We start from the raw sequence: 26,225 nt of genomic DNA on the forward strand, positions 1-26,225 counted from the left end.
CATTTTATTGGAGTGCCTAGTCATCACCTATTGAAAAACTAAAAATATTTCTTGAGAAATTTTTAATAAATTTAGTAAGAAGGAAGTGTGAGTAGTGAGGAGAATTTAGAAATACATCCTCATTATCAGGGAATAGATTATAACAAAAGGAGAGAGACATGAGATACCAAAAATTTCTCACAGCTGATAACTTGATTTTAGTGACAAGTAAATGTATTTTATACATTCATTAATTGTTAACTGAAGCTTTAAATTTTGGGATTTAAAGGTCAGGACTCTTGACTGTGTGTTTTTAAAGGTGCATATTATTTTTAGTAGGCCAGTCTTAGTATTAATTGCTAAAAGACCTATTTAAAGGACTAAAACCTCACAATCCTTGTCAGCCATTTTACTTGTTTTTCAGCAAGAGCATAAATACAGTAGTAGCTGGAACACCTGTAGGAATTCACCAGAGGCCTTAGGATGTTTTTGGTTAGCATTATCTCTTACAGGTGTAAGAAGTAGGTTGTTGGTTTGGTGGTAATGGTGCTTTTTTAATCACAAGTCTGTTATTAGCAAACAGTTTAAAATCCATGAATGGCAGTATATAGAAAAAAAGTAGATGACATAGAAACAGGATTTAAAATCTCATCTGCCAAGATTTCATCTAAGTGACTTGACAGTGGTGCCCTTCGAAAATGTTTAATATTTGAAATGTTTCTCATTTTTCTTTTTCTAATTCTCCAAAAAAAGGTACTCTGTGTTCACTAAATTATATGGATCAAAATACCATTAAATATAAAATATACTCTGTATGCCTTTGCATCTAGAAAGAAGTGCCATACTATAGTGCTTCCTGGTAGTCAATTCAAGTTACCTGCTAGAGAAATAGGATAACAATTCTAATATATTCACGAAATACCTTACTGGTATTACCGAATTTATTTTACCCATTGAGTGTACCAACCAGTGGAACTTATTAGTCTTAGGTCTCTTAAGTTATGGAATATATCCATAATTACTGCCCTACTCATCTGAAAAGTCTGCTTCAAAATTATTCTGACTCGAACATTTCACAATTTTTCATGTTTGCAAGCATTTTGCCATGCCTGACTAACCTTTGTGCTTCTTTTTTCCTTTACCATGCTTACAGAAAATTCAGGTCTACAGGGAGTGGATCATGACTCACAGTAGCAGTAGTGATGATGATGATGATGATGATGATGATGATGAGTCAGATCTGAAATGTTAAATTCATGTGTTCTTTGTCATTTTATTTGGAATGTTTCATTAACATGTTTTGTATGACTGCTACCCTAATGCCTATATATCCATTTGTAAGGAGTGAAAATACTTTTTTCCTTTGAAAATGTGTTTTTACACATTTTCAGAAAGCAAAGTAATTGCATTATTAAGCACAGAAAAATGTATTTTACATCCAAAGTGGGGCATATTATATTTTCTACCATTTGCTTGTATATGTTTTGTGGCTTTATAAAATGCAGAGTTTGTCTTTATGATTTAAAGGTAGACTTAAATATTTCTTTAATGTTCACTAGTTTTCTTTTAAATCATCTGCTTATTAGCAAAATGCCATTTCTAATATTCTCTGTAAATTTTCTGGGCTATAATTCCATTGTGTAAAAGAAAAATAATAGGAACACCAAGTCAATATTTTATATTTAGCATTTGAAAAGTATTTTTGTCAAATTTCTTTTAATAATAATAAACTTAAGTAACTTCAATATGAATGTGTTGTTCTATTCCAAAATCATATAGGTTGTACCACTCTCATAAGGAACATTCATGATTTGTCATGGAAGGTTAGGTGGTGACATAATGTGTAGTCTTAGAATGAAAAATAATGTTCTTTGGTTCACTTTTTATTTCATTATATGTATATTTTTGTGAAACAAGGAACAAAGTTGGTTTTATAGCCATTATATTTACTTGTTAACCTAAATATCCATATGCTATATCCCTGTTATAAAATATTACAGATTAATTCAGGATATTAGAAGAATTTTTATAGTATTTTTATAGTTTTTTTTTTTTTTAATTTTCAACTTGAACGATTTTGTCCCATTTTTTAAAAAATTTTTTTTCAAGAGAGAAAGCGAGCACGCCTACTTGTGAACAAGTGGGAAGGGGTGGAGAGAGGTAGACAGAAGATCTCAAGCGGGCTCCTCGCTGATAGCAGAGAGCCTGATGCGGAGCTCAAACTCCCAAACTGAGATCGTGGCCTGAATTAGATGCTTAACTGACTGAGCCACCCAGGCGCCCCTATCTTGTCCTAATTCACTATTCAGTTAGATGTACAAAAGAAATCGTCTAAAGGTGAATGACTAGTAGTAATATATTTTTTTTTAGTTTTTATTTCAATTCCAGTTCATTAACATACAGTATAGTATTAGTTTCAGGTGTACAATATAGTGATTCACCAGTTCTTTATACTACCCAGTGCTTATCAGGACAAGTGCACTCCTTAATCCCCATCACCTATTTCACCCATCCCCCCACCTACCGCCCCTCTGGTAAACCATCAGTTTGTTCTCTATAGTTAAGAGTCTGTTTCTCGGTTTGCCTGTCTCTCTCTTCTAATTCTTTTTTAGTTAAATGGTAATCCCTATGACTGCTGTGTTTTTGGATCAACAGAGAAACATTTACCTTGACTTATGTTAATCAGTTTATATTGAGCTTATATTAATTGGATTGTGGTAAATAATTGCTTAATCAACTTTTGGTTTAATTGATTCAACTCATCATTTCTGAATCTCTTCTGATTCTTAAGTTTACTGAGATTTTAGTTCTATAAATCATTGTTCTATTTCTTAGAAAATGACTAGTTTGATTATTTAGTATTGAACTTACAAAAAAAGAAGCTAAAAAATGATAAGGTCTTTTGAAATTTCTACCTGCCTAGCATTCATTTAAATTAAATAGAAATCAAGGTTGTATATACTAGGACTAAGAAATATGTGAGTGCCAAATAATTTAATTATTGTTTTCACCAAAATACTATTCTTCTCTTTTTGGATGAGTAAATACATGAGAACAGTGACCATTAAAATAGTCATGACTTGTATCAGAGACAGTGTAAATCCATCTTATCGCCATTGGTCTCTCACCCCTGGCCAAAATCAAACAAAACCTACTCCTTCTACAAGGAGCTAGAAAGAGCACAACCTATCATTACGTATTGCGTATGTCTTAGGAAAGGCCTGGAAATGTCTTCATTGACTTTTTACACTTCAGCGAGGCACAGGGCCTTTCTAAATGGGAAAACTACTGAACTTCTTGATTACAAGGCATTTACTGACTTTCCTGTGGTTGGTCTGTGACACTTAATGCTATGGTATAGGTTTCATAAAGATTCGTAAGAATTTATCGGGAAATGTTCTGGATATTTCAGCATTGCCTTGCCATTTTAATGAAAAGAAAATTGTAGACAGGGTTACATTTATTTAAGATCCCTTAAACAGTGCAATGACTTAAAACCATACTCTAGTAACTAATAAGCTGTCATGTAGTTCATGTAGTCTTAAGGATTTAGCATTCTTAAATTTTTAGTACTTAGAAGTGAAATATGTTCTTAACAGAATAACTGCCCTTGTTCTTTCTGTTTCTGTTTTCATGCCCAGGGAAAAATCTTTTCAAGCTGCTTTGACCACCAATAACTATTTTTCCAGTAAAAAAAGTTGCTTTTTATTACAGAAAAATTCAAGATTGAAGATTCCTCTGTTATTTTACACCAGTGTGCTCATGTTGGAAATATAGGACATGAACAAAAATATCTTCTTACTCCTCACCAAATATATAGAAAATAAGTTCAACTTTGGCACTTTTATGAGATGCTTATTAGAGGCTTTATAATTAATTAGAATTTTAAAATGGAAGTATTTTATAATGAGAAAGTGTAGAAAGCTACATCTGAAAGATTAAGTCGTACCACACCTTTCCATATCCTTTATTTATATTCTAAATTTCTATGTGATCACTGCTTATGTATAGGAAAAGGAAAGGAGGGGTTCTTCTATCATCTCTAAGGGAGTCATCACTCATTCTCTCTTTGCCTTTGTATTTACTTGACACTTGAGTAACATTGAAAACTGGCAGGAAGAAAAACTCATAAAAATCCTGAAATTGTGGACATCTTTACCGTGGATAAATTTATAAGAGCAACCTGTAAGTGAAGTAAGATGAATTGGATATAACAAATGTAAATCCAGAATAATATTGCTGTCAATATTCCTTATAAAAAAAATAAATTTCACTTTGTTTCCATATTTAAAATAATCTGGATTTTATAAATTTTACATTTTGAAATTGTTCAAAACATATCAGTGTTAAGTGTTGATTTTAAAGTGATGCTATTAAAATTTGCAAATAGAGCCATTGTAATTTGTGACTAGGACATCAATATTCAACATGAAATACATGATACTGTATTTACATCCCAAGGTCATATATCCTGAAGAACAATAGCTGCTGTAGTAGTTGATCTGATTTAACCCCTGTGGTGAAATTTTGCATCATACTATCCTATAGTATCCTATCCTCCTCTGGGAGGAGGACCAGAGACAAACAAAAGTGTTACTGAGTACTTTTCTACTACCCCTTCAAGCTTTTGGTTTTGTTTTTGTAGATTTCCTTGCAAATGTATAATTTATTATTAATTTATAATGGTCAAAAAACATTAAAGGTCTTATAGGGTCTAAATAAGTTACATAAATTATTCATTTATAGCAAGTAATTGTGATGGGTATGTAAAAAGAATGTCAATTTTAATTTATCCCTGCACCTTTGAGATAAATGGAGATTAAAAATGTTTAGATTGTTAACTTAATCTTTAATTTCAGTGCATGAATGTTTGAATTCATGAAGTGCAGTGAGTATAAACAGTACTATGTAAAACATTATCGAAAGTACGGAATCCAAGAAGAATAAAACACATGATTTCAAATTGGTCTCTATTAGGGAGCTAGTTAGAATAATTTAAAATTTTCACATGTAGCAGTTTGTGGTTGGTTAGTTTTAATGCGGTAGACCATTTTCATGTCCATTATCTCAGTGTGATGAATTTATTTGGTAATTATTTAGCACTAGTGTACCTCTAAAATGAGCTTTAAATTAAATGTCTAATAACTTTGTAAAGTTGGTTTTTAATATAGCCTTTTTATTACATATGTATATTCCAAGCAATGAAATGGTAACAAAGATATGTGCTAAATTGCATTATGCCATTTTCTGAATCTTAGAGATGCTTAAATATTTGTTCAAAATAGTATAGTCAATATCAGTGTTTTTGAAAAACAAAGGATAGTTAGAGACTTAGCTAAACACGTAATTCTTGATTGGGTATGCTGTGTTTTTCTAAATTATCATTTAGATTATCATTTAGAGTAGAAAATGCTTAACTATACGTCTACAAAGATTTTTCTGAATGTAGAACTTGGGATTTCTATGAATTAAAAAATTGATAGACCCATACTTCCATGGAAAAAGCTAAATTCCTCTTGTGAATCAGTTAGCTAACATTGATAAGAAAATTTTCAAAAATTAGATTTTTTTTTTTACTTTGCGACTGTAGTACACGCTCAGTGAAGAAAAGTCAGAAACTACAGAAATAAAAATTATCCTATCTCCCCACCATTTATGATATATTTCCTTTTTAAATTTTTTATTAACATGATTGTGATCCAAATACATAAATTTCTGTTATGTTATAAATTTTTATAAGCAGAATTATTAACTTCTAAAAATTAAAAAAGTGATCTATCCATGGAATAATCCCCAATGTGGGAAACTGGCTTTTATTTCTAGAATACATAAAAGCCAACAGAACCTTTTCTCAATTTTTATAATTTTTTGTAGTTATAGAAGTTTTATTTTCTTTTTAACTGAACATGTTTGTACCTTTTTACAAAGTTTCCATCCCTTAAATAAATATCCTCTTAAAATGAGTGTGTGTGATCCTTATGTCCTTCACTGTAGGAATGTTGTCAGCTGGGTTATTCCACGAGGGTAGCATACTCTTAAGCTTTTCAGATATTTTAAACCTTTATCTGTGTTGTCTTTGAATCTCTTACATCTCTTACCTTAATATCATAGTTGCGATTATGTGAGTTGTTGTAGAAGGGAGGCTGTTTTTGTTTGTTGTATATTTCTTTTCTTTCAGAAATTACAGATGTTTATAATTAGCCTCAAACACTGCCCTAATAGCAATTGGAAGATAACTGCCTTCAGCCGACGTGGTCTTTCCCTTTACCTCTGGAGGAGAATTACAACTGATCTGGAAGAAAGGGCTTACCATAGGCAGTCAGATCACCAGAGTAGTGCTGAACACTCTTCCTGGCTTCATCTGAAATTTTGAGTAAGTGGACAAGAACTAGGAGACAGATGCTTATTGGATTTTACTCTTCAGTTTGTAACTCTTCCCCTCCAGAAGCCAGTTTCTGAATGGGATGAGACGACTGAAGAGAGCCAAATCCTGTTATCTAGGCAAGTTAGAGCTCCTAGCATCTCAACTAAAGCAGATCCTATGAGAAAGGAGATTAACCTAGATACATTCTAATACATCATTTATCAATTTAGTGGAGGTCTCTTAGAGAGTCTTTGATACATCATTTTAGAAGGCCTGTTCTTTCCAACATTTAGTAGTAAGTCCCACGGACTTTATTTTGCACCAGAAGAGTAATTCACTCCACTTAGAACCTTCCAGTATTACATAACAATACCTTTTGAATAAGACTTTGAAATTAAATCTTTTTCTGGAGGTGATGATTCTACTTGAGTTTTTTCTTTGTATCAATTATAAAATGTTTTTTTTGATTCTTTTTTAATTCAGTAACCTGAATGAGACCAATTCAACTTCTAAATCTTTTAGGGAAGGATAAATACTATTAAAATAGAAAATTTAGTACATTTAACTTTAAAATAAATCCTTAAATGTTCAGGTAGGCTCACCTGGAGTCTCTCTTCTTCCCAAAGATGTGCAAATAGAGCTTCAACTTTGTAGTAGTTATTAGCTTAGAAGCTATTTAGCCTTTATTTTAGGTATAGGTGCTAAATTGTAACCTGGAACTCAGTACATGACCTCTGTACTTCTGTGTTAGAGCTCTACCTCATATGACTTCCCCTGGTTACTGTGGACAGCACCCAGAGTCTCAGCATGAGTTGAGCTTAGGAAAGCTCATTTGAGACTTTTTTTAGTGTGTGCTCTAACAGTAGTGTTCTTAGAAAACATTGGTATAAGTTATGAAAAATCTATTTTTAATTGGCCAAATGTCCTATGAAAGAAAGGTGTTCTCTTGCCAAATGAAGCAATTCATTTTCATGCAGAATTTAATTGGAGGCCACTTTGATTCATCCAAAAACAAACTTTCATGTCATCTATGGAAGGAAGCACCGTGTACTTTTTCTATCAGTCTTTAGTTACAAATTCAAATGAAATTGATGTCCCAGTTACTTTTGATGATGACTCTAATGAATTTTAATGTCAAATTTTCTGTGAAAAATTACCACTGTGAAGAACCCTATAGGAAGCAGTGTGGAGAAAATGTACAGTAGGCATTTTGTGGCACTTCCGGTCTGAGGTAGTTGTTTTAGTTAAAGATCTCATGAAGCTCCAGTGGTGGAATATATAAGCATAGGAGGCTGCATGTTTCTTGTAAAGTTAACTTGTATAGAATTGGCAGGGTATTTCAAATTTTAAAATTGCCAAAAAAGTGAATGTATAATTATATACGTGTAATTGAATTTTTGCTAGATGATCTGGTAGTATAGGTTATATGAATACCAAGAAGAAACAGTGTCATGTATTCATACAAGTATTTTGTTAAATTCTTACTAGTTTTGTATTGGACACTCTTCTAGATCTTAAGATTACAGGTCTGAAGAGAGTAGTCAACATTGCTGTTCATCTTTTCTGAGATTATAACCGTAGTGAACTTTATTCTAGTTATTGGGGACAAAACAAAAGCTATGTTAGAGGCCATCCCTGTCCTGTCAGATCTTCACAGTCTCATTCCTATTGGCTGTTGAGCTGCTTACTAAACGCAAGGCTCTAAGAAACTGTAGGAATCCAAAGAGACCAGATATACCCAACCATCCAAGAAGATAATGATTCCTAGGTATTATATGACACTGGAGCATTGTAAGAGATACGGTACAGCTTGTAGGATATCTGAATCCAGATTACAGTGAGCTGTTAAAATGGCAGCTCACTGTATCTGCTGGACTATACGTAGTTCTTTGGGCTAACCCATTTTGACAATAAAAATTATCTGAGCTATAGCAGTATCTTATGGCTCAGGGCCTGGATTCTAGAGCCAAGTAAACCTGAATTCAGCTCCAGCTTTTCCTTTCACTAGCTTTATAATCTTCTAGTCTGCTTGCCTGGCCGCAATTTCCAAACTGTAAAATGGAGATAATTCTACTACTTAACAATTGGTGTTAAGTAGTGTTAGTATCATAACACCAAGATACAACAGTACCTTGGTGTTGGTAACATAGTACCAAGATAACAGTAACCTTGGTGGTGTTGATAGGATTTAAACAAGTAAGGTAATGTATGTGACTGTTAGTACAGTGTATAGTAAGAACTCATTGTATTTTCATTATTCCAGGTGAATACCAGTTGATGCTAGTTCTTGGTCATCATTATATAAATTTTGTGTTCTACATTTGTCTCCTTTTTATCAGGATAAAAGCATTAATATATCTTTCCCTTTTTCTTCCTTTCAACATTAATAGAATACTGTAATTAAAATATCACAACCATTTCCACACATTAATTGGTGAACAAGAGAAACAATCCTCAGTAATTTGGACTGCTCTGAATTACATACTATTTTGAAAGAAATGTTAAAATGTTTAAAATAAGTTGTTCTTAAGTATGTATAGCATGATGGGTCAATAAATGATGCTCAGTAGAGGTTCTGCTGGAACTGTGTTTAGAGAGACTTGTAACTATCCACTTATATTATTTTTGGCCCTTCTTCTGGAAGGGCCAATTTAATGGTCTTTTATTATCAATGCACATAATTATGTCATGAGCATAATTCTGTCCTTTCTCCAGTCTTTGAGTTGAACCAGTTGATGATAGTTCATATCTCTTAAGGTAGTAGTAGTTTATTTGATTCGATTTTTAAGTTGGCGGGGTTATACTCAACTTTCCTTCCCAGTCTAAACTGTTAGCAGAATTTACCCTTTTGATTAACAATCAGAATAGCTCATTAGCTTGGGAGGAGACAAAGGTATGGGAGATTCAGAAAGACCTGATTCCTTACCAGATTTGATGACTGTCACTGAGATTTGAAGTTGTTTTTTTTTTGTTGTTTTTTTTTTTTTTCACATCAACTTGCCTCACAGAATAGGCCAAATAACACTCCTTCACTGTTGGTTACATTTATTGTGTTAGGTATATGAAATTATTGAGCTTTGAGGTAATGAATTTCCACTACATTTTATCATGAAGCATGGTTGAATGCCTTGTGTCTCCTGGCTAGGGCCCTGAAATCTCTCATGTTTGAAGTGAATTAGTAAAACAGTTTTTGTCTCTAACCTTTAATCTAATAACTCTAGGAAAGTTATGCTTCTTGATCGCATTTGTCTCTAAAGATACGATTGTTTTGAACAAGTTGTCTATTTACTTCTTAAATAATTGAGAAATGATAGCCTTTACTATTTTAATTTACGATTACCTACCTACATTTTGTTGTTTTTAAAAACAAGCTTAATTTTTTAGTATAATCTGTTTGTGGGCCTTTCCTCTTTCCCCATCATCTGCTGGCTATTCAAATTAGCCAGTGTATAAAGCTGTTTATTTGTTGTCCAGCAGATTGTCTTGTCTGATAGCATTCTTACTCTTTATTTCTCATCTAGATGAATTTCATTTTCCTCTCATCCTTCATGTTTCTGTCTTTAAAAAAAAAAAAACAACAAAAACCATTTATACTTCCATGAGACTGTGTGGTCTTCCAAAAGAGCCAGGTAGTGATCAGATTTGGGGGTTTTTTGATTTGTTTTGTTTTGTTTTGCTGAACTGTGTGTTCTTATCCTTTATCCAATTTCCTGAAGTAAATCTCCCATGAATATTAGCACTTTAGATTGTTTGGGATTTAAAGCCTTCCATGTTTGTGATTTATTCCCCGTATCTGTGTTTTCATATTTTGCTTAGTTCTTTTCAGAAATATTTTTGTTACAGAACTTTGCTGATTCATAGCATTTGGACGACTTGAACGTGTTAGCAATATAATTTTCAGCGTCTCTTCTTTTTCTAAAGTATTGGAATTACCTGATATGAAATGTGGATGTTAGTAGAGGGTGACCTTGACACCCCTATCTTATAGGTTCCTACCGTCAGTGTATTTCTAGGTTTGCGGTCACTTTGGATTTATTTGTATCTAATAAACTAAGGTCTACATACTCTTCTAATGCAAAAAGAACCCTTTTACCAGTAACCATACATTTTAATTATCTATAAATTTTGACAGTTATATGTAACAGTTCCTTTGTGTTCTCAAACGATGATGTGTATTTTAATGAATAAGGCAAAATTTGTTTTTTTTTTATTTTACACCGCATGTTAAATGAGGCTAACATGTCTAACGTACTGACTAATGTCCTTGATACTTCAGCCTAATTATTGGATTTCAGCCAAATTTTTGTCTTTATGCAAAGGTTCTATATAGTGATTCCTAGCCCTAGTTTTGTAGTTCTTCATTTATTTTAAAGGGTATCACAAATTATTTCAGCAGAAACATTGATACCTAATATCTGTTTGGGAAAGAGGAAGACAGGATATTAACACTGAACTATTTGAACCCTACTAACCTAAAAAAAACAGCCTGCCTGCACTGCTTTAGCAGCCTGCTTCAGCAACATCCAGCATCAGGGATATTGAAGACACTTTTGAGGTACCATGGGAAACGTGTGACTGGCACCATAAGAGGAAACATCATGGTATAGTGAAAAGCACTGGAACTAGAAGGGAAGAAACCACTTTTCTGAGCCCACTTTTGCAACTGACAGTATGACCCCAAGCAAGTAACTTAACTGTAATCTTAGCTAATCACACGAGGTTGCTTTGAAGAGTAGGTGGGTAAGACACTTACCTGATTCTCCATTATTTCATGTGTGTATAAGTTCGTGTTTGGATGAACAGTAACTTTGCCTTAGGTTGAAAAATTCTCTTTTTCTGAAATGATTTATAATGATGCTATGAAAAGTAAAAATCTCAATATATAGAAAACTTATAAAGTGAAATAATTAGGAAATTGTAACCAAAGGCATGATGTTTGTAGACTTTACGGCATGATGGAAGATGATGGTTGATAAGCCATCATATTCTTTCACTCCCATGCTTCTATGGGACTGGGTTCCCTATTCTTCTCTATTCACCTGTTTGTAATGGAGTTTTGCTATATAAGGACTTATCTTTGATATTTATTCAAATATATCCATTCTGGGGGCGCCTGGGTGGCGCAGTCGGTTAAGCGTCCGACTTCAGCCAGGTCACGATCTCGCGGTCCGTGAGTTCGAGCCCCGCGTCGGGCTCTGGGCTGATGGCTCAGAGCCTGGAGCCTGTTTCCGATTCTGTGTCTCCCTCTCTCTCTGCCCCTCCCCCGTTCATGCTCTGTCTCTCTCTGTTCCAAAAATAAATAAACGTTGAAAAGAAAAATTAAAAAAAAAAAAAAAGATGCTATTCAAATATATCCATTCTGATAACAGCACAGTTCAGTGTATGTTCAAAATAGGCAGCTATATGACAATCGTGTCCATTTGTCTTTCAAGTGTTGCATCTAAGGTTTTTGGTGAACTCCAGAAAACATAGCATGAGTGACTTTTGGGGGGATTTCTAGCTTTTACTTCCACCAGATGCTACTGTGACGTTTGACATTGGTTTAATTGCTTATATGCACAGGTTACATTTTATTTAAGTTGGGTGTGAAAAGTGGAAAGTATTGCGAAGCAGGCTCATCTACAATGCCCAAATTTAAAACATTAAAATAGAAGCTAGGTACCTAGAGGTAAACCATAGCTTTTAAGCTGTTTGAAGGTTGTGGTCTATTAATGAGGCATATAGACTCTTGACTTACAGTAGTGGTGATATTCTTGAGATCAGCATTTGTACTCTTGATTAACCTTTTGTTTTTTTTAAAGTTTATTTTGAGAGAGAGTGAGCAAGGGAGGGCCAGAGAGAGAATGAGAAAATCATAAGGAGGCTCCGCACTGCAAGCATGAAGCCCAGTGTGGGACTTAAACTCAGGAACCTTGAGATCATGAGCTAAGCCGAAATCCAGAGTCAGACACTTAACTAACTCAGCCACCCAGGTGCCCCTGTACTCTTGATATTTAAACTTGGTTATACAGAACAAAAGAAAATAATACCTTTAAGTTAATTTCTTTTCAAATACAAAAAACAACTGAAAAGTGTATAAAATTAAAAATAATAGTTTCACTTCTGCCCCCACTATTAACCTTTTCAAGCCCAGAGATAAGTGCTATTACAGTGTAGTGTGTTATCACCAACCCTTCCAGATATGTCTTGTGAATATATAAATAAGTGTACGTGTATGTTTTTAGTACCCCCATTCATTCCCAGCAATGTAATTGCTCTTCATTTAATATATGTTGCACATCTTTCTATATCATTATGCACATCTGCATTTTTCTTTCATGACCACATAATGTCACATTGTATGGCTATACTATAATTTATTTAAACAGTCCCCTTTATGATTTTAATTTAGTATTACTGTGAAGATTCTATAATGTATATCTTGGCATAGTTTTGCATAAGATAAATCCTAGCAGTCAAATTCCTCACTTAAAGGGTATTTTTAATTGATTGGTGTTTTCTTGATTTTGAGTTGTTGAACATATTCTCATATGTTTATCGGTCAGGTTTGTTGCACTTAACACATTTTCCTATTGGTTTACTCAGTTTTCTTCTGTTGAATTGTTCATATTCCTAGAATTCTCTGTTATGAACTTAGCTCCATATCTCTGGATTGACAGATATTTTCCCAGTTTATTCTGTAATCTTTATGTTATTTTACTTTGTTTTGTTTGTTTACTGTTTTGCCACCCAGTAATGCTTAATTTCCAAGTACTTAACAATTTTTTTATATTGTTTTATAGACTTTGTGTTTTATATTTAAGGTTGTCTCACTTTAAGGTTATTAAAATGTTACTTTTTCTTGTACTTATATAGTTTCATTTTGTATGCCTAAATCCATGAGCCCCCTGGAATTGATTCGGTATGGAGAGAAATGGGGACCCAGCTTTAGCTAGCATGTTACCTGAAACACCATTTAATAAAACATGCTTCTCCCAGTAATTTAAAATGCTATCTGGATTTTATGTATCCCTGTTTTTGGATATGTATTATTTTATAACGTCCCAGTGTACATTTTGGTGAGTTTCTGGAATCTCTATTCTTTCTGTTGACCCATCTGTGTATAACTGCCAGTGAGCACTTAACCGTTTCACCAGTTGTGCTCATGTCTGCTAGCTTAGTTCTCACTCAGCTTTTACAATTTATTGGGTATCAACACTTTTTCTCCTAGAGAAATTTTAGTATAATTTTGTCAAATCACTTCCTTTTCTCTCCCCAGAAGAAACTAACACACCCTATCCAGGGGTCATATTGTTTTGGCAGGGTGGTAAAAATTGGGGTTGGGGAAGGGAATAACATCACTATTGTAATGAATTTTTCTATCTAGAATACGACATGGATTTCCATTTTCACGTTTTCTGTTATTCCCCTCAATAGTGCTATAGCTTTTATCATATAAATTTTGCATGTTATTTGTTAAGTTTATGCATGAATATTTATTTTTTATTATCCTGATAAACAGAATTTTTTTCCTTCCATTTTTGTATTTGATACTGTGTTTATAAAACAAAGTTACTGGGTTTATATACTTGGGTTTTCCAGACAATACTGTCATCTGCAAAAAATTTCTATTCTTCCTATGCAATTTGATACTTTTTAATATTTTATATTTTCTTAGAATATGACCTAAGATTATTTTGAAGTCACTTGTTAGGTTAACCTAATGGAACACAATTTTCTGAAATCTTTTTATCTCTTTTGGATTTCTTCAAGAGATCTGACATTTTGGCTGAATTCTTAACATACCTCTTTTTGAGGGATTTTAGTCACAGTTACACTGTTTGCCCTTAAAAAGTAATAAAAAATGAAGTAATTAAAAAAAAAAAAGTAGGCTAGCCCACAATATATTTTAAGTAGCCAAAGTAACTCTGTCCTCAGAGTAAATGATATTTAGAACAGAATTAAAAGTGATGTGTATTTCATTTATATAATTATTTTTATATTTTCTGGGACAAAGAATTGTTGACAATGTCATGGATAGACAGTGTTTCCACAGTCTTGAAAATAAAGGTTGTTGTATATGCTAATTAGGTCCCACAGTTCGTGTTTGTCCAGAGACACTCTGCTCCTCATTTGTGAATGAGTTACGAGACTGGGAAAGAAAAGCATGTTTGTAAGGCAGATAGGAAAATTCCAGGGAAGATGCAAGATGGGGCCAATGCTAATTTATGTGATACATATGTTTACAATGTGTTAGCATTTACATGTGTTTTTGTACATAGGTGATCAAATACTAGTATGTTTTTTAAGAGAAAATGAATGTGATAGTTTAATAGTAACCTTAACAGGTTCAATTTAAACTCTGTAAGGTCATGACATTATCTTCCAAAAATCCAGCATTAAACATTGATATAGCTGCAATTGAGTCATCTTGAATAAATCAGTACAAATAGGTGCTTTTAAAAAAGGAAGCAGCAGTAGTTTTCTGAATATTCAATTATATGATGTATTTACTGTATAAATATGTTAATAATTTGCCCCCATTGAGAAATGGCTTTTAGAGGATCACAATGCACTACTTGCATTAGAATAGAAATACTAATGAAATTCTCACTCTCTCTCACCTTTTTTTAGGTCATGGAAAATGGAAGATTTGCAAAATACAAGTATTTTACCCATGTCATGATCAACAAAACAGATATGTTAATGATAACTAAAAGGTAACTTTGTTGAATGTAATTTGGTAAGAGGTTAACTGAGAGCCACTCATGAAGGGAAGCAGTTGACATTCACCATTTTTGGCACATAGTCACCCCGATTCCTGCTAACTCTGGTCCTCTTGCTCTACAAGCCTCATCAGAAAACCTTACGTAAATTTGTGTTCAGCTTTGTGCATGAGTGCAGATAAGTCATAGCCATGCACAAACATAAATTGTTTAGTATTTTTTCAACCAATTTGAATAATACAGAAATTCCCATAAAACTGTCCTCACAGTACCATTTCTTCCTGCTCTGAAAAAAGTGCACAGTTTCACATTACTCCAGAAGTCTTCTAGTGATATCTCTCCATTAGCATACATAGAGATTCAGTCACATAAGTAAACACATCACTGGAGACAGGTGATTTCTTACGTGGATACTCCCAGCTCCAACCAGATCCTCAAGTAGACCTGTAGATAGAGGTACATGCAAAATTACTCAGCGGCATAGATTCAGAGGGGCTAGTTTTTGCAGGAGTTACTGTTAAACTGCGGGAAAGAGTCAGCTGCTGCAGTATTAAGACTGGGGTTTTGGATGGATGGCACAGAGTGAAATGTGACTGAGGGGGAGAGGTTATGGCTAACTGAAAGAAATTGTCAATAAACCTCTGGTTTCGTTCACTATTGAGAAGGGTGAAGTTGTATTAGCACTTAGTAGTTCAAATTCACTGTTGAACCTAGCAGTCATTTCTAACGTTTTTCATACTAACCACTTCCGAGTCTAGAATTTACAACACTATATTAATTTTCTTATTTAAAAGTAACACAAAGTAGAAAATCCACGTGGTATTAGAAGGTATACATGTAAAAGTTAATCTTCATTCATCCTAGGTACCAGTCCCTCTTTTCCCGGTCCTACAGGCCACCATTTTTACCTGTTTCCTCCTTGAAGTATTCTCTGCCTATACAAGCATACACGCATATGTATCTTTTTTTTTTTTTTTTTTTTTTTAAATTTTTTTTTTTTTTTTTTTTTTCAACGTTTATTTATTTTTGGGACAGAGAGAGATAGAGCATGAACGGGGGAGGGGCAGAGAGAGAGGGAGACACAGAATCGGAAGCAGGCTCCAGGCTCTGAGCCGTCAGCCCAGAGCCCGACGCGGGGCTCGAACTCACGGACTGCGAGATCGTGACCTGGCTGAAGTCGGACGCTTAACCGACTGCGCCACCCAGGCGCCCCACACGCATATGTATCTTAACATAAGTGGGAATCTGTTACACATACCATTCTGTACTTTAATTTTTTGCTTAAGATCTATGTCTTGAAGATTATTCCATATCAACATATGGAGATCTTTCTTAACTTGTAAAGGACTACTTTAGCATTTATAGGTATGTACTAAATTTTGCATCTAAGTAAACTTTTATAATTGGGGGGCAATGCTTCAAGCATTCTTGTTCTAGCGATTTTCAGTCATCTTTTTATTAACCCTCTCCCCCACTGACGAAGCGAACTGTGACTCATCAGAGTTAAACAAGAGTCAGTTTATAGATTAGTTTGCAAGATTTAAAAAACTTTTCAACATAATGGATCTCTTTAAAGGAAGTCATATAAACCCTGATAAAGTAAGGGAAGTTCGTTGCAGTTGAGTGAAAGGTAATACTCGTACCTAGGATTTCCTTTATTTCCACGTTTCATATTTGAGGATTAAAGTGTCTTTGAGGGGCACCTGGGTGGCTCAGTGGGTTATGTGTCCAACTCTTGATATCAGCTTAAGTCATGATCTCACAGTTGAAGGATCAAGCCTGGTGTTGGGTTTGGCGCTGAGAGTGGAGCCTCCCTGGGATCCACCATCTCCTCCTTTCTCGGTCCCTCCCCTGCTCTCACTCAGTCTCTCGAAATAAATAAATAAACTTAAAAAAAGAAAAACAGGTCTTTGAGTCAGGAAAGGGAGTACCAGGAACATACTACGAGATGAGCCTGTCTTTGACTTTTCACGTGGTTGACGACCTAGGAGAGGACCAGTCGGTTTTTTCCACCAGTACCTGTCATCCAGGATTGGTGAGAAAGGGGAGCAGAGACAGAAGATTGAAGTGATAGATGTAAGTCCTGATTAGTTGTCCCAACCAGGAGCCAGCTCTTTTCCTTATTGCAGTCCCTTGACTTAAAGTATGTATTACTTAAAAAAATAATCTGCTTGCACCTAGAGTTGATGTTTCAACCAGAAAGAATTGGGGAAGAAAAGCCTTTGAATGAAGGATTAAATAGAAGTATAGACAATGCATTTTCATTTCTTGATTCCCCCCCCCCTCAAAAATGGGAAAACAAGAATTAATTTTAAAAACCTCTTTCTGAGGTAGGTTGGTAAGCCTATTGCATGGAGCTTTGGTAATAAAAACATTTATTCTAAAGCATTAGTTACACAAAAGCTCTCCAAAATATTGGTTAATAATAGGCTCTGTAAGTTTATTTTGTATAAAGCGTCTTACATATTTGAATTTAGAAGTACTTCATTTTTTCTAACTTAGGTATTATGTGCTACCAATTTCCCACAAAACATTGCTTTAGCTACCTCCCACAAATTTTATGTTGTGTTATATTTTAGTTCTCATTCAGTTCAAGACATTTTCTAATTTCTTCTGAGATTGTTTGACTCATGGATTATTTAAAAGTATGCTAATTTCTAAGCATTTAGAAATAATTGTTTCTGTTACTGGTTTCTAGTTTAATTTCATCATGATCTGAGGACATACTTTGTATGATTTCAGTTCTTTTAAATTCCTTAAGGTTATTTATGACTCATAATACAGTCTCTGTTTGCATTATGTGCACTTGCAATGAATGTATATCTTGCTATTATTATATTACTGGATATAAGTGCCTTTATGTCTACAGTGGGTTCTTTTTTTCCCCCCAGTGGTGTCTTGTTTGTAACAAAAGGAACATTTGGACAGCTTACATGTGAGTGGCAGTATAGTTTTGATGAGTTTACCAAAGAGCCCTTCATTGTTCATGGGAGAAGATTACGCATTGAAGCAAAGGTATGTTGAATAGATTTTTTTTGAAAACTTGGAACTGAAGATAATAAATTGAAATGGTCCTCGTTTGTAATTTTCCCATCTCTTTTATAGACATTGCTTTGTCTTACTATGGTTTTCCTTGACACCTTCTGTCTTATGCAGGTTTAAAGAAAAGAAAGCTAGGCCAAGAAAAAATGTGATACTTTATGTGCTATTACATGGACAACAGTGTTCCTGAGATTTCATTTTCTATTCAGTAACAGAACCCTGCTTTCTCACTGCTGTCCAAGACACTCAAATGAGAAATCCATTTGTATACGTCAGAATCTCCAGCAGTTCCATACAAAATGTTTTTCCCTGAAAATCTTACAAAAAGATACTTAAAAAGTTCTCTCTCTCTCTAATAGACCATTGTTGGTGGTTCTTTTTCTTTTTATAGATATTATCTTCCCAATTCAGTTATTTTTTTTTTAATTTTTGTTTTTGTTTTTTTTTTTCAACGTTTATTTTTGGGACAGAGACAGACAGAGCATGAATGGGGGAGGCGCAGAGAGAGAGGGAGACACAGAATCGGAAACAGGCTCCAGGCTCTGAGCCATCAGCCCAGAGCCTGACACGGGACTCGAACTCACGGACCGCGAGATCGTGACCTGGCTGAAGTCGGACGCTTAACCGACTGCGCCACCCAGGCGCCCCCCAATTCAGTTATAATCTTGAAGGCAGATACCATTTCTCACTCTGCATTGATTACTAGCACAGTGCCTGGTACTTGGATGTAGATAAAATGAATTGCTTGTCTTTTGGCAAATCAGCAGAGACTCATTATACATTGTAAGTTGTAAAGATTGCACTACATATTATATGTGATACAAAGAAATACAAGGTATTTGGCTTCATGGTATTTGACCAGATACCTATGTGTAGGGGGCACTTCGGCATTGGCTGTGCGCATAGGAAATATTGTAAGTGACACAACCAAAGTAAGTTTTGTTCTTTGTTATTTTTGTTGCATTTTGACTTTGAGGAATTTAATTGGCTCCTGTAACTGAAAGTCTTAGGTCTTTATCTGCTAGTTTAGATATGCTCCAATAATGTCATTAGCGGTTATTCTCTCTCCCTTCCTCTCCTCCATTCTCTTCTTCACCACCCCTGCTTCTAGGTCCTACTTTCTTCAGTGTTGGCTTCATTGTCAAGCCGGCCAGCAGAAGTTCCAGGTTTATATCCTACTAGCTCAGCAGAATGAAAGCATCTCACTGGGTCTCACTGGGCCACCTTTGGTCACATGCCTATTACTGAACTAATCTCTTTGGTCAGAGAGCGGGTGTGAGCCAGTTGGCCAGGTGAGGGTCATGGGATCACCATGATGCTACCAAGAAGGAAGGGTCAACTCTATCTGAAGTATTTGGAGTGAGAGAAGGTGAGAAGTAGTTACCCAAAGACTCAAAAAGTTGTTGCTGGAAGAAAGGGCAGTAGACACAGGCAGGCAAAAACAACAGATGTTTTCTTGGCTAGTCTGTAGAACAGAACTGCCCCTAGGCCTTGTGTTTAACCATTGAAAACCATTTCTCTAGTCTTCCCACTCGTTCCAAAGACACGAACAGCTCATGAGTAGACCGGCTACTTGTTCTTGAGGATCTTAGACCAACTTACACATTGAGAATTTCTCTGATTCACTCGGAAAATGAAAGGCCCTGTGGCCTTATTATTATACAAAGTAATGGATAGTGGCTATTACCTTCTGCTCTAGCCTGTACTGCTTTCCTGGCTTTTTTCATACCTTTTTCTCTCTCCAAAAATAACCAACCTTCTTCTTACCTTCTTGGTTTCTTTCCCTTCTACTTTTCCTTGAAATCTTTTATCAGTGTATATCCTTTTTTTTTTTTTCTAAAAGAATCTGATTTCTTCTGCAGTCTGTATTTACATGGATGTTTGAATTACTTAGAGAAATTGTTCAACCTGTGAGACCCCCACATTTCTTCTTCTGTAGCTCTGCCTATAGTTAATGGAAGTAAACTGCCCTCCTCCTGAATAATCCTTTTATTTCTGTTTGACTCTCTCATGCTTACCATCCACTATTAGCTCTCCCCACAAACATTGAACAGAATGCCTAAAGAATGTTAAAAGTAGAGGCCATCAGAAAAAAAAAAGAAAAAGCAGAGGACATTAAGCTTAAGCTACATTCTTATTGCATGACCAATTTAAAATGTCAGAAGTTACATACATAACACACACCCCATACAACACATATGTGTGTATGTATGTACACACATATAATTTTTTTTAGCTGAGCTCATCATGATTTCATGGCCATATATCAAGAACTATCTGAGAAACTATTTGGGCGGTGGGGGGGCGGGGAGGAACACTGCTCCCCGACTTATCTCCTCATCCTTTCAGTAAACAAATGGGGGGGGGGGGAAGAGCTAAATTCTAACATATCCATTATCATTAAGCTTAAGTTACAGAGCTTTAGCAATTGAAATCTCAAAGCTTTGTAACTTAAGCTTAGTGATAATGGATATGTTAGAATTTAGCCCTTCCCCGCCCCCCCCCCCCCCCGCCCCATTTGTGTTTGATTCTTCTTGGATTCTTCATTCTTGGCTTTTTTATGTTTGTTTTTTTAGGTACATAATTTGTGGAAGGTGGACACTTTAAGCACAGATTTATAAAACTGTGGCATTTTAAAATCATATTTCTGCAACTGGATTTTCATTTTAATGAAGTTATTCTGTTTATAGGAACGAGTGAAGTCTGTATTTCATGCCAAAGAGTTTGGAAAAATAATTAACTTCAAGACCCCAGAAGATGCTAGGGTAAAAGCCAACTTCTAGATTTACATTGATTACATTTTGAGTTTCATTGCAAGTTCTTGAAATAAGCAAATGTTGGTTTATTTCCCCACAACAGTGGATCCTCACGAAACTAGAAGAAGCAAGAGAACCTTCCCCGAGATTCTGATGGAGAATACTGCCTGAAGAGAGACAACAATAAATCATTAGAGTTTCTACCTTGTACCTTTCAAAACCAGTCTGGGAAGTACAGTACAGAAGTAATTTCAAGTAAATAAGAAAAAAAAAAATCAGTTACAATCGGGTAAAACAATCAGGTGATTAAAATATTTCAACTCATTGGAGATCCATTTGGTCTTCTAACTTGAATCATGCATATGGTTAAAATTCTAATTACTTTACAAAAGAAACATTTATTTGATGAACCTTATATACTTGCTCCAAGTAATTCTCTGCAGTGTAGAGAAATTGCCCATATTTCACCCCACATGGAGGTAAATTTAATGTTTCTAGTTCGCATTTTAAACTTCTGTCATGAAGTTTATAACTTCTGTCTTCAGACTCCCTGAATCAGTGATGGGTAAATGATCAAATCAAACATTGCCTCGGTATCAAAAACTTTAGTGGTGGTTTCTTTAGAAACATGAAGTTCTTTTTACAGATAAATATTTTGGTATTATTTTCCTTATTTTTTTATAAAGGATAGGTTTGAATTATACTTCCATAGCATGACTATGAAAAACATTTTTAAATATACTATAATACAGATTGAGTAATACCCCTTCAAGCTTGAAGCCTTAGAAATACTTTCTCAAGCCAACTTCATGGGATCTACTCGGTTTACCCAAGTCACGTTTTTAACATTGCTGACTTTACAGGAAAATCCCTGAAGCCTTAAAATAACAACTCTCCATTCATTGGAAATAAGAAACAAAATTCCCACCATCTTAGATGTGAGTTATGCTTCAGAACAGACAGCCCTTCTTGTAAGTAAATATACGTACCCTGAAGTGTTAATTACCTGTTCTGTTGGCAAAAGATGGGGAATTTCTGCTGTGCTTTCTGTACAGTTATTCAAATGAGAATCACTCTTTTAAAAGCTCATCAGAAAAAAAATCATGGACTGCACATTAATAAAAATAAGGTCATGGGGGGGGGGTTTCTTGGTTTTTGTCCAAGATCTTGTAAATTAGTATAATATGAATGTACTTTTTCAAGTGAAAGGGGTTGAATACATGACTGCGAACCATGAAGAGAACAATGCAGTGTCTTATTTCGTTACTGAATAATACAGAGTATTTGATGCATGTCGTATGTGCCATGAAATTATTATAAACTGTTTCTGGGATTGGAGACTCTGGATAGTAATAATTGTGAAATTCTCCTCAGGGTCCTCAAATCCTTGCTTTGTTGTAAAAGCTAAAATAAACAGCATGCCAGACTGTAATTGTATTTCTTCCTGACCCTATCCTGCTACTAAATACTTTGATTTTCCTGTGATTATAAAAACACATTGTTTATTATCAGTAGTCTCCCAGTATGTTTTTTTCTTTGCTGAATATAAATTGAATCAAAAGATGACAGATTTCATATCCCATGGTAGCGTGTGCTCGCTCCCTTGATGACTTTTGTTCAAAGTAACATACACATTGTCTCTGTTGCCAAGCTCCTCCACTTTTACGTTAGAATTAAGCCTAAGAGTAGTGGCCAGAAAACTTTGATCAGATTGTCCTCATCCGAAATGTTGCTTTACTGGAGTTCCATTCAGGACCACTAACAAAGTACCTCATTACCTACCACTGTTGCAGAATTTTTTATCACAGTACCAGGGATTCGTTGTTTTGCCGCTTCGAAGAATCAAGGAGGTGGACACAAAATGAGCAGCAGGCAAAGTTTATTGAAACATGAGATCAGAAAGGAAGAATAGTATGAAAGCTCTCTGTACAGAGAGGGGACATTCGAAAGTAAATGCCTGCAGACTATAGTCAAGGGTCCTTGTTTCATAAGGTTCTGGTCAGCATCCCCTTCCCTTTCCCCTTGTCCCTTCTCAGATTCTACCCTTACTGACTAGACAACTCTAGGTGCGGGGTTGTGCATTCCTGATTGGCTCAACTCCATTGTGTGAGGAGTCAGAATGGTCATACTGTCCCATGTATAACATAAGTTTTATGGTTTAGCTAGGTATTTTGAATGTCAAATTCCTGAGGGGGAATCTGAGGGGGAGTAGGTGTGTCTTTTACATTTTTAAGAGGGACCTTACACCTGAGGGGTTTGCTGTAGTCAAACACTCCCAGTGTTTTTCCAAAATAATGTGTTTTTCCCCATCCAGGGAGTTCGGGTCCTAACCTTTCTCTCTCTGCCTATTTTATCCTGTCTTTCCCTGTTATACTACAGTTTCATGATTTCATTCTCAAAACATACAGGCGCAAAACTTCTTGGGTGTCCCATGGTGAAAGAGTAAACGTATTTTTCTAGGATCCTCTAGAGGGCAGCAGGGAATGGGTCTTGTACCTAGTACACATGCAATGCCAGCCTGCCTGTTGTTTCTGTTCCCTTACCAATGAGGACCTACAAATATCTTTTCTTATTCTTCAGTAGTCATCTGCCCATCAGCACCTCCTATCACTGCCTTTGTTTCTGGAGTAGAAAGACCCCCAATTACAAGAGCAGTGGTTTATCACTTGTCTTAGAAGATTATCTTCATCTAAATAAAGAACAGCAGATCACTACATAACGAGTCAGTCTTTTTAGCATAACATTTTACAATTATGTGTTTGATTCTATATTATTTTTCTTGAATATTAGAGAGTCCAGAATCTTAACTATATTTGAAAATCATCTTCCCTGAGTTATATTTAACACTGAATGATTCTGTTTGAAAATTTGAAGCTTCTTAGTTGTTTGGTGGCTACTACCCAATGAGATCCTGAGGATTATGTCTCTGTGTTGTTAGCTGTAGCCCCAGCCTCTTAATTCTAGCACAGTATATTTTCTTCTCTGTGATAGTTGTGTAAAGCCCAAGGCAGAGTGTCTATTCCCTGCTAACTCTCCGCTTAAAAAACTATGATTAGAAATAGCAACTTCGATTTCTGGTACAAGAAGCAGCTTGTGATTTCTTCACGTTTACAAAATACTGTCTGAACCCAACAGCATGTGCACTTCTCCAGTGGCTTCCCTGTTACTGTGTATGTATCGGCTGCTTCTTCCCTGGTGTTAGCAAGACCTTAGGATTTTCTCCAGGTTCAGTTTCATACAGCCCAGGTTATTTTCTGGTCCCTAAATAATCATCATCTGCTATAGGCCGTCCGGGCCTGGAAAATCCTCCTCCATAATCCTAACCCATGACAAAACTGTCCTATGGCCTCCAAATAAATAAGAATTTCTTCTTCTGTTATCATTTCTATCATAATTATCTTTCTCATTTTTTCCTGATGATAGTTAACAGTAATATTTTCCCAGTGAATATATATGCATCTAGCTTCTGCCTTAGAAATATGCTAGTATTTTATTCCTACCTAGTAAAAAATACCCCACTCAGTGCTCAATTTTCTGCACCTTGGTTATTAGTCATCAGTTGCCAGTGTTAAGTGATCTTTCAGTGCAAGCCAAGACCCCTGTATTAAAAAGATTGGGTCAAGATACTAGGCTAGTTTGCCTATAGGAGTAGAAAATGTGAGCCGAATACATGGACGATAGAAAGAAGTAGCCATTTGGAACTGGATGTTTTCATGTTCCTGCCAACACAACTCAGAGAAATTTGGGTTCCAAGGCCATTGCTTTTTACCTTTTCTCAAGATCAATTAAAATCTTCAAGAACAGTGTTTTTTCAGGCTCTAGGTCTTTGTTTCTTTAATTTTTTTTTTAAATGTTTATATTTGAAAGGGACATAGAGTGCGAACAGGGGAGGGTCAGAGAGAGAGGGAGACACAGAATCTGAAGCAAGCTCTGGGCTCTGAGCTGTCAGTACAGACCCCAGTGTGGGGCTCAAACTCGAAAGTGGTGAGATCAGACCTGAGCCAAAGTCCGACGTTTAACTGACTGAGCCACCCAGGCGCCGCTCCTCAAGCTGTAGGTCTTAATCGATTAGAGGGCCATAAAATCAATTTGACTCCTCAAGACCAGCATATTTTAAAGTGGAATAGAAATGAAAATAAGAGAACATTGCACATAACAAAGTTAAATTTCGTTTCCTGAAATGTTGCCTATTTTATGTATACTGTGTGTACTGGGTCACGATATAAAATGTTATTTCCTATTGTGAATTGCAGTTAAAAACCAAACAGACCTTGAGAGCCACTGCTGTGGGAGGCATGGACTATCTACTAATAGTTGGAACAATCTGGATTGGGTGGAGCCTGACCTTAGAGAAGGAACAGCAGATCCACAACTCAGGAAATCTTCAGATTGTGATCACTATATTTTGTTTTGAGTGAGACGATAGGCTGGCTCTTGTTTTGGTTTTTGTAAGATGTTTTCCTTTCCTGGTGTGTATCAGATTCCCTCAGGTATCAGAAAAAGCAGAGAAAAGTTACATTTGCAAGCAGCACCCCAAAAAAATGCCACAGGCTGTCATTTAGAGATAAGTCAACCTCTTTCCCCCTAGGACTGGGGACAAAAATTCTCCAATTTTATGAACTTGCTCTATCTGCCTTTGGTGTGATTCATTGTACACGTGGTAGAGGGCCTTAAAAGCAGGAAGCTTAGGGGCGCCTGTGTGGCTGCGCATCTGACTTTAGCTCAGGTCATGATCTCGCAGTTTGTGAGTTCGAGCCCCACGTCGGGCTCTGTGCTGACAGCTTGGAGCCTGGAGCCTGCTTTGGATGCTGTGTCTCCCTCTTTGCCCCTTTCCCGCTCATGCTGTGTCTCTCAAAGATGAATAAACGTTAAAAAAAATTAAAAAGGAAGCTCATATATAGGTCACACTTTCTCATGCTCTGGAGGGTACTGTACAAATGCTAATGCAGTGTACCTGACTAAAATAATTAGATTTCCTCATTTCTATAGAATTCAAGGAGAAAATGTAGATAACCTGCATTCCTTATGCGTGGCTCAGGACAAAATGTATTCAATCTGATTTTCTTTGGTGCTACTACCCAGTATCACCAGTAGCTCCTATACATACTCTAAAAGCAGGCCATTCACCCTCCTACCCAATCCTTTGAAATACGCTTTTGAAATTACACCTTACTGCTCATGCTGACCACTCCAGTTAGCCTTAAGGCTAAATCAAGTTAGCCTAAATCAGGTTAAAACCTTGATGGTTCTTTTACCCGATAGTTTTGGTCATTGGCCAATACAGCTATTAATGCAGACTTTTGCTCATGCTTCTTTTCTTTCTGCCATAATTGGTGTCACGTAGTACTTGATTCAGGATTATCCCACAAGCAGGCCAGC

At 35.6% G+C, this 26,225-nt stretch overlaps 1 protein-coding gene across 3 annotated transcripts in view; it reads left to right on the plus strand.

The window, feature by feature from the left end:
* VPS13A (vacuolar protein sorting 13 homolog A) overlaps nucleotides 1–22,357 on the plus strand; it is a 256,431-nt gene extending 234,074 nt beyond the window's left edge. Inside the window, exons 69-72 of one of the 3 annotated variants that reach the window (XM_045469045.1) lie at nucleotides 14,957–15,042; nucleotides 17,940–18,063; nucleotides 20,781–20,855; nucleotides 20,950–22,357. In XM_045469045.1, the coding sequence (XP_045325001.1) occupies nucleotides 14,957–15,042; nucleotides 17,940–18,063; nucleotides 20,781–20,855; nucleotides 20,950–21,000 (336 nt within the window). In that variant the 3' untranslated portion in view covers nucleotides 21,001–22,357. Of the gene's footprint in view, nucleotides 1–1,132; nucleotides 2,053–14,956; nucleotides 15,043–17,939; nucleotides 18,064–20,780; nucleotides 20,856–20,949 lie in introns of those variants that run through there. The other 2 variants (XR_006710274.1, XM_045469046.1) reach the window with 2 other exon arrangements.
* Nucleotides 22,358–26,225: the final 3,868 nt, after the last annotated feature.

This window comes from Leopardus geoffroyi, chromosome D4, assembly GCF_018350155.1.
Source record: "Leopardus geoffroyi isolate Oge1 chromosome D4, O.geoffroyi_Oge1_pat1.0, whole genome shotgun sequence".
NCBI lineage: Eukaryota > Metazoa > Chordata > Mammalia > Carnivora > Felidae > Leopardus > Leopardus geoffroyi.